Source organism: Vanessa tameamea, chromosome 7 (genome assembly GCF_037043105.1).
Source record: "Vanessa tameamea isolate UH-Manoa-2023 chromosome 7, ilVanTame1 primary haplotype, whole genome shotgun sequence".
NCBI classification, from domain to species: Eukaryota; Metazoa; Arthropoda; class Insecta; order Lepidoptera; family Nymphalidae; genus Vanessa; species Vanessa tameamea.
In genome coordinates, this window is record NC_087315.1 from 7,731,205 (window position 1) to 7,745,751 (window position 14,547).

General features: G+C 32.2%; 2 protein-coding genes across 4 annotated transcripts in view; one reads left to right on the forward strand and one right to left on the reverse strand.

Moving 5' to 3' along the window:
* Positions 1–14,547, forward strand: part of LOC113401338 (probable E3 ubiquitin-protein ligase HERC4) — a 333,429-nt gene that overhangs the window by 146,858 nt on the left and 172,024 nt on the right. The gene's annotated exons all lie outside the window — the stretch shown is intronic.
* LOC113401147 (uncharacterized) overlaps positions 1,656–14,547 on the reverse strand; it is a 55,275-nt gene continuing 42,383 nt past the window's right edge. The window contains exons 2-7 of the mRNA XM_026640911.2: positions 10,293–10,383; positions 9,967–10,144; positions 9,532–9,734; positions 9,208–9,411; positions 6,197–8,763; positions 1,656–3,499 (exon numbers count right to left, since the gene is read on the reverse strand). Of these exons, the coding sequence (XP_026496696.2) occupies positions 2,013–3,499; positions 6,197–8,763; positions 9,208–9,411; positions 9,532–9,734; positions 9,967–10,144; positions 10,293–10,383 (4,730 nt within the window). The 3' untranslated portion in view covers positions 1,656–2,012. The remainder of the gene's footprint in view (positions 3,500–6,196; positions 8,764–9,207; positions 9,412–9,531; positions 9,735–9,966; positions 10,145–10,292; positions 10,384–14,547) is intronic.

Sequence of the window (14,547 nt, forward strand, 5' to 3'; positions counted from 1 at the left end):
CTTCTGTGCTCATTGAACTGTTTGCACTGACACTTGACTCACACTTCATGGATTCTATCAATGTGTATTATTAAAATATTATAATGGCCTCTTGAATTGTTATTTGATTCCAATTCTAACATACTTTTACTGATTTGACGGGTTATGATAGAAAAACGTCAATGGACTTAAAGATAAACGTCATTTAAGCTAATTCTGTTTAGAAAAAAGTCCTTAAGTCATGTATTATGATGAACACAAGCTATCATAAACTTTATATAATATTATTATTAGCCTTTTTGTAATGTTTATATGATTGATAAGTAAAAGCCAGTAAATGTCCCATGATTGCTGGGTAGAGGCCTCCTTTATTCACACACACACTTGTGGTATAATTTAATCCGTGTGATGTTTTTATTCATCGACGAGCACGACACGAATTATATTAATGTTGCACTTAAAACCTATTTCAAATAACTACGCGTTTTTACTAGTTAAAAATAGTTTAGACTGGGTTTCCTAAAACTAGAATATACTGATAGGAAGAAATGAAGATGTGATCAAGGCGGTCATAACCGAGATCGATCATAGAGTGGTTAGGAACACGGAACGAAAAACGCAGCGTGGGCAGGTCCCTTAGAAGGTGGACTGACGATCTGGTGAGGATCGCGGGAAGCTACTGGATGCAGGTAGCGCAAGACCAGATGTTGTGGAGGTCTTTGGGGGAGACCTTTGTCCAGAAGTGGACGTCTTCCGGCTGAAATGATGATGAGGACGATGAAACTGTGTACCTCGAAATACATCGACAGTTTGCTAAGTGTGAGTGTTATCATTAAAATAGGCTGGACATAAATCGTAAATAATGTAATTGTATACAAAAATTGATCATATACTTTTGATCTTATGACGCACCATTCCGCAGATATCACCCTACTAAACTTCGAAAATAATAATATACATACCTACACGTATATATACACGTTTACGCTGGATGATGCACATATGTATTCGTATGTAATTCTGTCTTGTAAATATTAAGTTGATCCCTAGTTGCTTAGAAAAAAAGATGCTTAGAAACTAGTCTGAGAAATGTCACTTAAAAAAAAAAAGTACAAAAATTGCTTTCCATATTCACATTACGGGGGCACTGTCACCACAGACGGAGGAAAAATCATTTGTATTTTTTCCTAATATTCCTGAATTTCTATGCAAAATATTCAGTAATACCCAGTTTAAATTAGTAAAATCACTTTTTAACTAAATACGTGTTAAAGTCTAGTGTGTTTATGGTGCTGCTTAAATATCGAAATGAATATAACTGAAATTTATAACCTATTGTAAAAGTCAATTACAAGCAAAAATAACATAATATAATTTATATAATAGTATTAGCATATTCTGCAGTTAAAAGACATACTTAATTGGCTGTACTAATATGTATCAATGAAATTAAATCACGATTTTGTCGAAATATTTTTGATAAAGATCAATAAATTCATTATAATTATTAAGCATATCCAACTACTTACTAAGTATTTTCTAATTCATAAAAATATATTATCAGTAATAAAATTTTCTTTAGGTGATTAAATTAAATATTATTTTACGAAAGCACAGAAAAGAAACACATTTTTTTATTCTTATTTCGAATCAACTCATTTAATAAAATACCTTCAAATTGTTCAAAACGTTTAATTAAATTTTTTAATAACTTAAAAACCCAAAACTCAAAATTAATTACATATTATGTTTACACAATAAATACTTACAGAATATTTTGTAATTATGCTTACAATAATATCTTAATTTTATAAACTAAGATTGGCCCCAACAGAGCTATTTGAAAAAATAAAAAATAGGTAGAAAACAAAATATCGTAGATAAGTAGATTGAACACTGGATGTACATTAATAATGCCAAATCAATGGCACACTAAGCAAGAAAAGACTAGATTAAAGCTTCTTTAATTTCATTCTCATATTTACAAGTGAAAAATGGCAATAAGCACCTCATCATACAGTTATTTATAATTATCATAAGGCTGTCTCCAGCGTTGAAGGCGACGTTTTTTCCCTATCAGGTGAAGTATTGTTTCTTAAAACCGTCCCGGAATTTGCGCTTTTAAAGGATGTCAATTTTGGTGAAGGTAATTCTGGAGAACTTTTAAAGAACTCCGCACGTTTGGCTTGCATTATTTCCGATCTAGATAAAGTATGCGAATTGGAATAATCACTGTCGATTGGAAAGACTCCTTGATTTATAGAAATGTTTAAGTTATGTTCTTCATTTAATTTATGCTCACTTATAGGTATTAAGGATCTCCGAGCTCCAAAATGTTGGTTAGTTAAAATAGGAACTGTTTTTGACGGTGGGTTTATTGGAGACGTTTCAGATTTATCTCCTGAGCTATTAGAATTTTCATCTTCATTATTTGCCTCAGGTATGGGTGTGGAAAGGACATCCGATCTCGGACTTGCGAATCGCCACTGTGATTTTGGTGATAAAAGAATTTTTGCTGTATTTTTGTGGTCTTTTAATAAGCTATTTGTCCTACCTGGTGATAGTGGTTGGTTGTTAGATTTTATAATCTTTCTGTGACTATAAGTTTTTGGAGAACCACTAAGATCAAGAATGTTAATTTGCGACCTATTACCTGGTGGTGTCATGGGAAGTTGTGTTTTTTCTTTAGAAAGTTTCAGTTGTTCTACGGCGGAAAGCTTATTTGATTTAGTCTGAACATTTAGTGTATTCAATTTTACACTGTGCTGTAAAAGTAATTTTTTAAAATCTAATCTAGATGTTTGTTGTATCGGTCCATATCTATCCGCACAAGTTTCTTGTTTGTGTGTATTAAAGGTTCCTAAAGGGTACGGTCCTATGTTTTGTTTATCTAGATTTATACTAGACCGGGTTTTATTGTCTCCTATGTAGCCTGTTTCTGGATAGCGTTGACTGCCTTTGTGAAATAATGATGCCTCAGAACTTACTGGTGATAAATTTATTATATTTAGTGCTGGTGCATTGGTAATTTCTGATGTTTCCTTAATGTTGAGCTTCTTCTTACTTTTATGTATGACAGCATAAAGTTCTTCATTTGTCATTGTCGATTTAACAGGAGAAAGAAGCTTGGAACTTAAGTTAACAACATTTTCTTTATTCGTTGGAGTAGATGATTTAAAAGTTGCTGATGTTCGAGGATCTATTGGTGATATTTTTATTGATTGTTGATGTGATTGTAAATTTGAAGATGCATTTTTTGGACTCTGTAATGACTTTTGATCCATAGCTACTGGTCTTTCAGCGGGCATAGTTGATGTACTTTTAGGTAATGTCCAAAATTTCATTTGAACGTCATTTGTATTTTCATTTTCATAATTTACAACACCATGTTTGCCGCGAAGATGTGCCGTATGGTACCGATGCATGGTTGAATAGAAAGGGTTTAAGTCGACAGTAGGAGTAATATCTTGATCTCGAAATTGATATTTCGACGGTGCGTCAGCATTAGATTTTCGATAGTCTGAAATGAAAATGAATTTTTAAAATTTTACAGGGTGTTTTGATAATGTATACTATACTCTGAATTACAACATGATAACGAAGGCAGCATACGTAATATTTTTACAGTAATGCAAGCAGTTATAATATCTTGTCACTTTGAAAATTTGTTAAATTAATATCCGTTACCCATTAATTTCTCATAAATTAACTAAAAATTAAGTTGTAAATATATATTCGTCTAAATGTTTAATTGTAAAATTATTAAATAATACATTATTAATTGTACTTAAGAAATACTTTAACTTAAATTTAAGTTATAAGATTTGCATGCAAAATGAAGACCCAGCGCCCATAATTAAATTATAAGCTACTGTTAATTCCTTAAAACGGTTTAAATATATTTTATTTATATGTATGTAAAAGTGCATGGTATTGTATTTTCTAAATTATTAGGTTTATGTTTATAAAATTATAGTAATTATTAAACATAATTAAACTTCCAATGTTGCAATTATAATTTCAAATAATATTACACAAGATATAGTATAAACTATAATTAGCTATATAATTATAAAATTAGTTATTAAGTATTTAAATTAGTAAATTAAAAGCACCAATAACTCGTTTGCTTACACTTCGCAATGCTTCTTAACGATCTTAGTAATATATTTTTAATATGGTTCAATAAAGTAAAAAATCGTTTATGTTTCTCTGAATTGAAATGAATGAAGTTGAAATGTTGAAGTGCAAAAGTGACAAGTTTTTGGAAGCGTTTTAATTATCAGTTTCATTAGTAAATATGTACATACATGCAAAGAAAAAACCATGCTAAAAGCAATAATAACTTTACCTTCGAAGAACTTGGCCTTAACAAAGTTGCAACCATTGGAAGCAATCTCGTTCGTTGTGAAAAGCGATGTTATGATCAGTAATATTAATGAAAATACATCTTTTCTTTGGATAATTGTATCAAGCTATCCTTTAAATATTCTAAATTACTTAGTGAAAATTGTAATGTGTATTTATTGACCCTTAAATCAGTTAATACATTGTTATAATGAGATCGTGTTAATATTATTATTCGGTTCTCAAGATCCTTTTTCGTTTGTTTTATGCAGAGAGATTGGCCGCAGTCTTGTGTACATTATTCCCATTTGTCATTTAAATACGAATTCAATTCTATTGGGTGATGTTTCTCAGTTTTATGTTTCAAATTGTTATCCCAATAATTACTTAGATTAATTTAAATAACATCATATAACAGAATTCAATTCTTATTATTATTTCATTGTTAACAGTGCGGCAATTGTAAATGAGATGGGGTGAAGTGCGGATGAGAGCAATAGGAGTGAAATTAAATGAAATAAGTGCGTTAATTCACAATAATTGTATAATATTATTTACAATAACACATATTGACAAAAAAGAATATCACACCATGCACTTCATACAAAAAATATTAACTATTCGTAAGCTGTGCACACACGGGTGAAGGAAGCCACCATGCATTTAATTGTACAAAATTGTATTTAAAATTAAAAACATAATGACAAACAGATTTTGCATATTAAAATATCTACGATAAAAGATTTTAAATTATTAAAATATAATCTATCACAGAAATAAATTAGCTAAGTTAGGCAAGGAAGACGAATAAAATCGTAATGGACGGAAATTACTACTAATTCAGTGTATCTATTTATATTATATAATTACATTCTAATTATTAACATTCCTTAAAATTATTTAACTTTATAAATTTAAAACATAAACAATTTAATTTAAAAAATCTAAATAGTTTAATTCTTAATTTATATTATATTTCATAAGGAATTAGATTTAAGCGTAAAAAAAACAGGTAACAGCCAAAAAGGATATCGGTAAAATATTTAATGAATTGTGTTTTATTTTTACCAAATTTCAGTTCCATAATCGGATTCTGAAATTGATAAAATTCGAGCTCTATGCATTGATCCGTCATAAGGAACAGTAACTTTACTAGGGGTAAGTGGGCAAGCTGGTGGCGAATGTAATAAACATACATTGTCAGGGTCGGAATCTAATATGGCACTTAACATATCCATAGCCTTATCTCTGCTATCCGGGACTAAGGCAATAATATGTCTTTTAGGTAGGGGTGTGTTTAATGGACTCAATGCTAAAGCTGATAATTCTGCTTCAAATTTGTCATCGAAATTATTAGGATTACCGTTTACGCATTCACAATTACTACGTTTACCGTTTTTAGGATTTAATTTAGGAGACACCGTTGATGGGTAGTTTATTTGTTCACGAAGTAAATCAGCTGCAATTTCAGCTTGAATCATTTCAAACGAGTTTACCTTTTTAGCATTGCTACTGAAACTATCCAGTTTAAGTAACTTTTTTATGGGCATCAATGGTGAATTGGCAAGTTTATAGCTATCACTCCGTTTTATTTTATTACACAGAGTCTTGTCATAACTTTCATTATTAGTAACGCCTGAATTTGCATTTTCGCCAACATTATTTCTACTTATAAACATTTTCATTACTTCGGCTACCTTTTTACTGCCTGTTTTATTAAAATCGTTAACGCATTCATTTTTTAAAATAATTGATGTTTGGAAATTAGGTACAAAAGGAATTATTTCTTCATTGTCAAAAAATTTATCAGTATATTCTAAATTTGAATGATTGACATCAATCACGGGTGATGAGGAAATTTGAGTCTTACCTGTGGTATCATCTTTCGTTGGAGATAAGCTGACACCCTCTGCATCATGTATATTTATATATGCACCTGTTCTTGTAATAGCTTCGACTATTCGTGGTAGATTCTTACTATTCTTATTACCCATATTTAATTTATTGGTAGTTGAAACTTGTGAAGAAGTGACAGGTGTAGCGGCAATTATTGTACTTGGCTTAGGAGGAGGTAAAGTCACAAATTCCGTAGTTACGGGGCCGTGGGGGTCTATTGGTGCCTTAATAATCGTTTTTCCTAGTTGTGGTGACGTTGGTTTGCTCAATGGTGGCGGAGGTTGATATGGAAAATCTGTCTCATCTGCGATTTTTACTACATCTGCACTTTCTCGTTGGATAATTGTAGTTGTAGGGCATATTTCTTGAACAAATGGACCTGGTTCGAATGTCGTGTGAGCTCCATTTCTTCGTTTCAAAGTATCTGAAGAGTAGATTACCTGACCTTGAGAATCAAGGGTTACTTTTGCGCCTTTCTTTTGTATTTCATTTAATACTTGCGATTGCTTATCGTCTATGCTGTGTTCTAAGTAATCTTTTGTTTCACTCAAACAATTAGGGAGTTCATTTAAGGAAACATATTCCGTTTCGGGTAATTTTCCAGATAAAACGGCTTGTAAATTCTTTTTTACGATATCGTTATTCGCATATGGGCCTCGATTTAAACTAACTTTTTGATTATTGTTTTTAACATCCGCAATTGTTACATAATCGCCGGAGTCGTAGAAATCTTCCAATACATGAACATCTTTAGCGACAGGTGATTTTGTGATTTTGTTCGATAATTTGTTTGGTAAAACTCCCTTTAATCTACACATAAAATTATTAAAATGATGAAGAGATTTTAATTGATTTTGGGGCTTACATGTTTTTCCGACATCAATGGATCTAATGTCTTTTTGTTTCTCTTCATTTGGCAAATCCAATTTCGGTCTACTGGAAGATTTTGCCAGATTGTAATGATTTTCATTTGTTTCTTGTCTTCCGTTCTTATCGCGACATTTACTGCTAGTTTCACTTTCATCGTCTGAGTTATTTGGTGTTATAACACACATCGATGGAATCCTTGAACTGTTTATAGTAGTTTTGAATCTTATCCTTTCAATTCTATCTGTTCCTTCAAGATCAGATGATTCAGAGTAGTCTTGTTCAGAGAGGCTATTTTTTCCCTGCGCACTTGACACAGAATCTTCTATTGGTGAACTAGAAGTATTATGTCCCGAATCTGGTGAACTTGTACCTGTACTTTTCTTTGCACTTTCAATATCTGTTTCAGTATGTACCTCTGCAACTGCTGTGATTTCTCTTTGAATACCAATATTTTTTGTAATTGTTACAGTGGAAGATAGCGGTGATTGTAATTCAGGCGTGGAATGATTAGACAATGACTTTTCAGTATACGAACGCATCGTGTTGTATCTTAAGTTGCTAAATGGAGTTTTAGAAAATACAGACGACGTGCTTCGGTCCAAGCTCACACTGATATTATTATTTCCTCGATTCCGGTTAATTTTTGTTAAAGAGCTTTTTCTTTCAGGTACGGTAGGTCCTATAATTAAAGATTTATCACTTTCAGCTGCCATTAATGTTGTACATACAGTGCCAGCTGAACTTGTTGTTGTACTTGTTGAGCCTTTGCCAAAGAGTTCGTATTCATTTTCAGCTGTTAAGTTTTGACTATTAGAAGAGTTTGAAAGAGCAGTTGTTGTATGAAGAGGAGTGCTCGGCGATATTTCTTCCTCTTTTAATGTTTTAAGACCTGAATCCATATGAAAAGAAGTATAATAACCCTCTGTATCACAAGAAAATTCAGAACTTGTTTCTAAATCCTCGTGTAAGTCATGAATAATATCAGGTGTAAGGGTACCTTCACTTGTGACACTTCCTGAACCAGAAGTATTAAGAAATTTTCTTCTACTTATTATGGAACTGGGTGGAAAGTTATGGTAGTTAAGAGAATTGTTAGATGTTGTAGCGGATGTGCTTTTTGGTGGTACAGTCGTCGTAGTGATTTCGGAGCCTATGCTCGTTCTTCCAGATTCGGAACTTGCTGACCAATTGCCACTAGATGAATGTGGTTCATCTTTCCCAATGCCTGATCGTCTAGATCTTCTTTGTGTCGATGTCCCTCTTAATCTGACTCCACTGTTAACAGTTGCTGTTGTTTGAATATTGGTCGGTACTCCGATACTTTTTTCCGAAGATGAATATGAGGCACATCTCAGATTTGTTCGCCTTTCTTCCTCATCAGGTTTTTTTATACGCAAAGTTACATTTTCGGTAATCTCATTTTCTTCATTTCTCACAGGTGATTTAAAATCTTTACATTTATCGGGTTTAGAGTCTTTGAAACTATCTCTACTAGCACTCGGCGATCTGCCAATCATTTTTAATCTGTTTTTACCCCATTGTTTCAAGCTATTGAAATGACTTTTCTTATTATTTGGATCCGTCGGACTCTTCTTAAGTAAGTCGCTTGATCGAGATCTGATAACAGTGCTATCTTCAATTTCTTCAGAAGCCACAGCATTTGGAGTATCACTATGATAAAACAAACCAAGCAAAGCATTAGTCACACGCTAGATGCCTATGAATAAAAATCTTTGAACTATTTCGCTTGGTCTTGTATCAGCGACATTTTTCAAAGATAAAATTAATTTTAAAGCTAATGAGAGAATGACTCTATTAGTGTTTAAGTGCAAAATGTTTGTTGTTGTATCTTTACTTCGTTAAATATTAGGAAGCATAAGTGAATAACGACAACCAGTAACAAAAAGATAATTTATTCACAGAAGCACAAGATGTCATCGACAGGTTAAATGTGCCAAAATTTAAACAATTTTAAAGCTTCCACACGATACTGTGCTTTAGGTTACTAACGTTAATTGATGTACTAAAGATTACATTAACCAAAATCGTTTTATTATATATCAGTTTTTTTTATTAATGTAATCTTAAGTATACAGTGCATTCTATAAAGCTTACCCAGCAATAGCCTCTCTAAGCTCTTTCTGATCAGTGCCCGAAATGGTGTTTCGTCTTTTACCCCGGGGTTTCCTCGCTCGCGTCCGCCGCTTCACCGTGTCTGTCTCACCGACGTTTATCTCTACGTGGAGCGATTTCCGTGAACTGCACATTCTATCGAAGAATTTGCCTGACGTGTCGATTGCAACAACTTCTGGTGGGAACCTAGGAACAATTTATAATGTAAACCTATTAATAATATTCACAGACTGTAAAGTTTAATGATATTATTATTTTACACAGCGCTCAAAATATCGATGCATAATGTAACGCCAATAAACTTACTTAGAAGCAATAATTCGTAACTGCTCTTCTGGGCTAGGTAATCGATGATCGATGGGTTCGTCGTCTCCGGAACCGCATTCTGAAAGCTCGTCGGGCGTAAGAGTGACACTGCTAACTATACGCATAGAGGAGTCTGGCAGTGCTGTCACGTCGCCAATAGCCTCTCTTGACGTCCATTTTCTTAAGTGTTCTACTACCGATGGCTGTATAGAATTGTGAAGTGGTATTGCATAAGTAATTAAACAAAAAAAAAAAACATATAAAAGGAATTTATAAAATAGATTATGAAGCACACCCATTCGTTATCAAATATAATTTGTGAAACAAAATTATAAAATTTACAAACAAATATTAGAATTGGGTTAATCGTATTTTTATCTTAGTTTATATTTTTCTTGATGATATAATATTTTGTATAAAATAAAAACGACTTACAATGTGAGTTTCGATGTCAACGTCTACTTTTCTAAATATTTTTCTTCTCTTCGAACTTAAAACGGGCGTGCAAAGAAGGTACGGGGAATGTTGCGAGTCTCTTCTTAGCTGATCAAGGATAGAAGCGGAAAGACGGTCGGTCGTAGCCTTTTCATACAAGTTTCGCAAGCTTGAGGGCCTAGAATGTTCAAATGTGGTTAAAAGATATAAAATATTGACTTTAATAAGTTTCCTATAATAAAATTTAATTGGAATTTAAAATCTATAAATCTATGCACATAATTGAAGAAAATATAGACGATTTAACATTAGACGCTTTTAATTACCTCGTATCTGCAGTGAATAGTTCCTTTTTGAGGGGATTACTGGCCGTGAAATGAACTTTGCGCGCTGCAAAATCAGACAGGCTGCCCTCAGCTGAAACAAGTTTATCATTTGATTACATTAAATTATAAAAAATAATCTTATATCTACCGTACATGTTGCACGTTCACAATATGCAATTAATTAATTTAAAAATTGAACAACCCCTACTGAAAGTATATACATTTCTTACAACGTCAATTTGCTGTGAGACTGGAGTATAAGTTGCTACAACATTTACACAAGAAAACAGCAAAACGAAGCATAGCGGTTTGGCGGTAGAATAACTGATATGTTTGTCGTAAATATCAAGCTGAGTATACACTCGACCTTAATACTAATTAAAAATAATATAATAAGTAGGACATATAAGTAATATGTCCTACTTATTATTTTTAATCTATTTAAGGAAAGTAGAAGAATATATCCATCCTCGCTCTTGCACTGACACTATATGAACCATAACCAAAGCGCCAATAACGAACGAGATCTTATGTTTCTTGTCTGTAATGTTGGTAAGGGAGAATGAGCCAATTTTTTCGTGCTCACTTATAAACGGAATACAACTTTATATTACTGTTTGGTAGTACCTACTCGCCCAAACAAGCCTATGAAAACTATCCTTAAAATAATTAACATTTTAAACCAGAGCAGAGCGATTGTCTTTTGTCTTTCTAAAAGTTTTTTTTTTAATATAGATTACAATTTATTGAGCAGCATTGCACTGGGAGCAGTGAGGAGGGTCCATAAAATCGAGTATTCAATTCTCTAGAGTACGGAGCTTGAATCGCAGACTAGTCGCAGGAAACTAGTTCCATATAAACGGATCGTGAGATTGAATAATATTGGATCGCAATAAGAAATGCACAAGTGAAACCCATTGTCAGACGGCCTTGGCTCCCAGCGGTCCAGGACGATGCACGTCGCTTCGTGGGTGGTGGATCATGCCAACTTACGGCAACGGTAATAAGAAACCAGGGGGTATACAAATTTGCACAAATGATTCTATTCTATGGTAAATATCTGAAAAAATATAGAAAAACCGAATACGTATGAGAAAGAAAATTTTATTTTCTTTTAAAATAGCAGGTACGTATTGGCATGATAATACGTTATTATTATAGGATAGACGTCCCATTGAAATTCTGTAGTAGTAAAGCGGAAAGGAATGTAGATTGAATGCAGAATAGTAGAAATTCCCAAGAATGTATGGAATGCAATAAAACGCATTGAGCACTTTTGAAAAGCAGGTTTACGTGTTATTAAGATTATTTATAATTAATTAAATTATATAGTTTTCTTTTTAAATAAATTCTACAAATGAATATGTATGTATATCACTTATGATAGAATAGCAAAATAAATATATAATTAAAAAAAAATAGTAACACGTAATGCTATTCTGAAATGATCCTATTCTTATAATGTACAGATGGCAGATAATATTCGTAGCCATAGGCTAGGTTCATGTGGTCACGACTTTGAGAAGGTCTTCCAAGGGCGCAGCCCTTATAAGTTAGTATTTACTATGTGAACCGGTTCCTAAGGGAATACAAACAAAACATTGTAACTCATACCATTTACGATATGTGTATATGCAGATTTTTAAGATTTGTCTTAATAGTCTCAAACCATTTAATCTGTTTTATTTTTTTATATATCACATAAACTTAATCTTAGTAACTTAAAGTAAGTAAATAAGTTGCTATTATACAGTTTTCAAGACAAAGTATATTTGACTAAATTGAATAAAGTTAAGTTATAAAATATATTAATATTGCTATTTCTATTAGTCACATTAATAAACTATTCAATCGAAAACAATATTTAACATGTTTTGTTCCAATGCAAAATTACTAAGCATTTCCAAGGCTTGAATCTTAACCACAGACTTTAAGGCATATCAGATTAAACCACTACCATCTGGAAGGCTTCTCGAATAAGCGTGAATCTTGTTGCTTAATGTAACAGACTGAAGCCCAAACGGTACAGAATATCCTATATCACAGACACTTTAAACACCGTCAGTGAAACATTCAAAAATAGAACTACATAACAATTATTTATCTATATGATAGAATAAAACAAAAAATAAATCTTTATTATAAGTAGTATCTACAATGTCTATTATAAAATTATTTGTTTTAAAATATCACGAACTAGAATAAAATTAATTTATAAGTAAAGCTTTATATTGGATACAGGAATAATGTTACTCTTTCTCGGATTGACATACAGTTTGCAAAAGGACATACCTACATTACCTAGTAATGACTAATTTGGCCTTCGTATATATCGGGACTGTACATCACTAAAATTCTGTTAGGATTTAAGAAACACTTCTATATTAAAAAATCGAGCCTTTGATTCCAGTACGATTTAAAACTAATACACTTTACCTGTTTCTTTTTAAACTAAGCTTATCGAAAAGTACCCAACGGGTTTGAAAATTCATCAATTTGCTTTAATTTCGTATTCTTGGAATTTCGGTTATTTATGTACATACTAAATAAAAGTATATAAATGATACATTTATAAAAATAATTAATACCCTAAAGGAGTAGAGGAGCCTACGGCTGACGGTCTTTAGTCACTCCCAATACGTACAAAATTATGCTAATTTGAATTTTGAAGTGAACCTTCGCCTGGAAATTGATACATTCTCTAATCTACTATTCACCTTTCTATATGGTCCGAGAATTTGATAATGATAAAAATGAAAATATTTGTTGTTTGTATTAGGATATTAAATACACACTGAATAAAATATGTGTTACATAAAACATTGTTAAAAAAGGCTTTGGTGTTTTTCATAAATGTTCTGCGGTTTATAACAATTTCAGATTTAGGTCAAGAGGCTAGTTATGCGATTAGTTTGAATATATTTACAATATCTTTCTACTAGTTCTGGGTTTTATGACGTCAAGGAGGATCTACGTTGTTTAGTGCCACTAAATCGAAAGGTTTATCGTACATAAGATAAGAAGTGGCACGGATAATTTTAAAGTAATATTATAAATTTAATGTACGTACGAGTAAAATTTTCTATTGAATCAATAACGGCGCTTGTAATGTATACAAATCGTGGTCATAAAAGTGTCTTATTTATTGCTAAAGCGATTTAGTAAGGGACATACCATCCGCACGTTTGGAAACATTAAATCGTTGAGTGTTCGCAGCAGAGAAGAATTTCAAAAATAGAAGGTAACACAAACACAGATTCAATAAATGTTATTTGTTAAGATTAGCTAGCTGTTAATGAAAGAAAAGTTCCTAGCCTATTTCTTAATATTTTAAAAAGAAACAAATGTCTTTCCTTGGCCACGTTTCAACTACTGCAAAATTTTAACAAAGCATAATATGAAGTAAGCGTTGCTTCGTGTCCTAGTTACGTAAAAACAACACAAGATATTGTTCTGATTCAACCCCATTTTCTGGTGGATACACCCAGTTCTAAAAGACTATTTTTGTAGCTATTGTAATAAACCTACCTTCACATCTTTAACCACTCGATACATAAACACTACTCTACATGCTTTGGATAGAAGAAAATTAAATAAAATTATAAATCTAGCATGAAACTTTCCACACAATGTTAATTGTGGTCCTGTGAGGTCTACATGATGTGTGAACACGCGGATATTCTTGACAACTTATATTTTATGCTTCAAGAACGATGTAACGAAGCTGAAAGTAGAGATTTACTGGTTAACTTTCGCAATCAAAGGAGATTAATACTCGTAAAGATTATTATCTTAACTACATGTAATGGTTAGAATTTCCAACCGCGGTGGCAGTATCCGTTTTAAGCTTCGCGGTGTACTTAGTAATACACGTATTAATTTATGTTTTAATTATTGTTGCTAAGTGTAAGTTGCCATACTTCATACACTTTTATTTATAGTACCTTTAAATTAACTATGTTTACAGAGAGAATTAAAGCGGAATTCGCTTATACCTACTTTTGATTTTCAATACCTACGCTGCTATTTTTCACACAATGTTAAACCGAGGTTTCGTTAATTTGTAATTGTGTATATCACTTAATGCGAAGAAATGAAATCGTTAACTGGTAAAGTTAACAGGATTCAAGACGAGAATTTATAGAAATTTACTGTTATGTCGTTATTACAGATTATATTGCCCTCGTGTAAATAAGCCACGGTAAAGATTTATTGGAAGTATGTTACTGCGCATACAATAAAATATTAATATTAC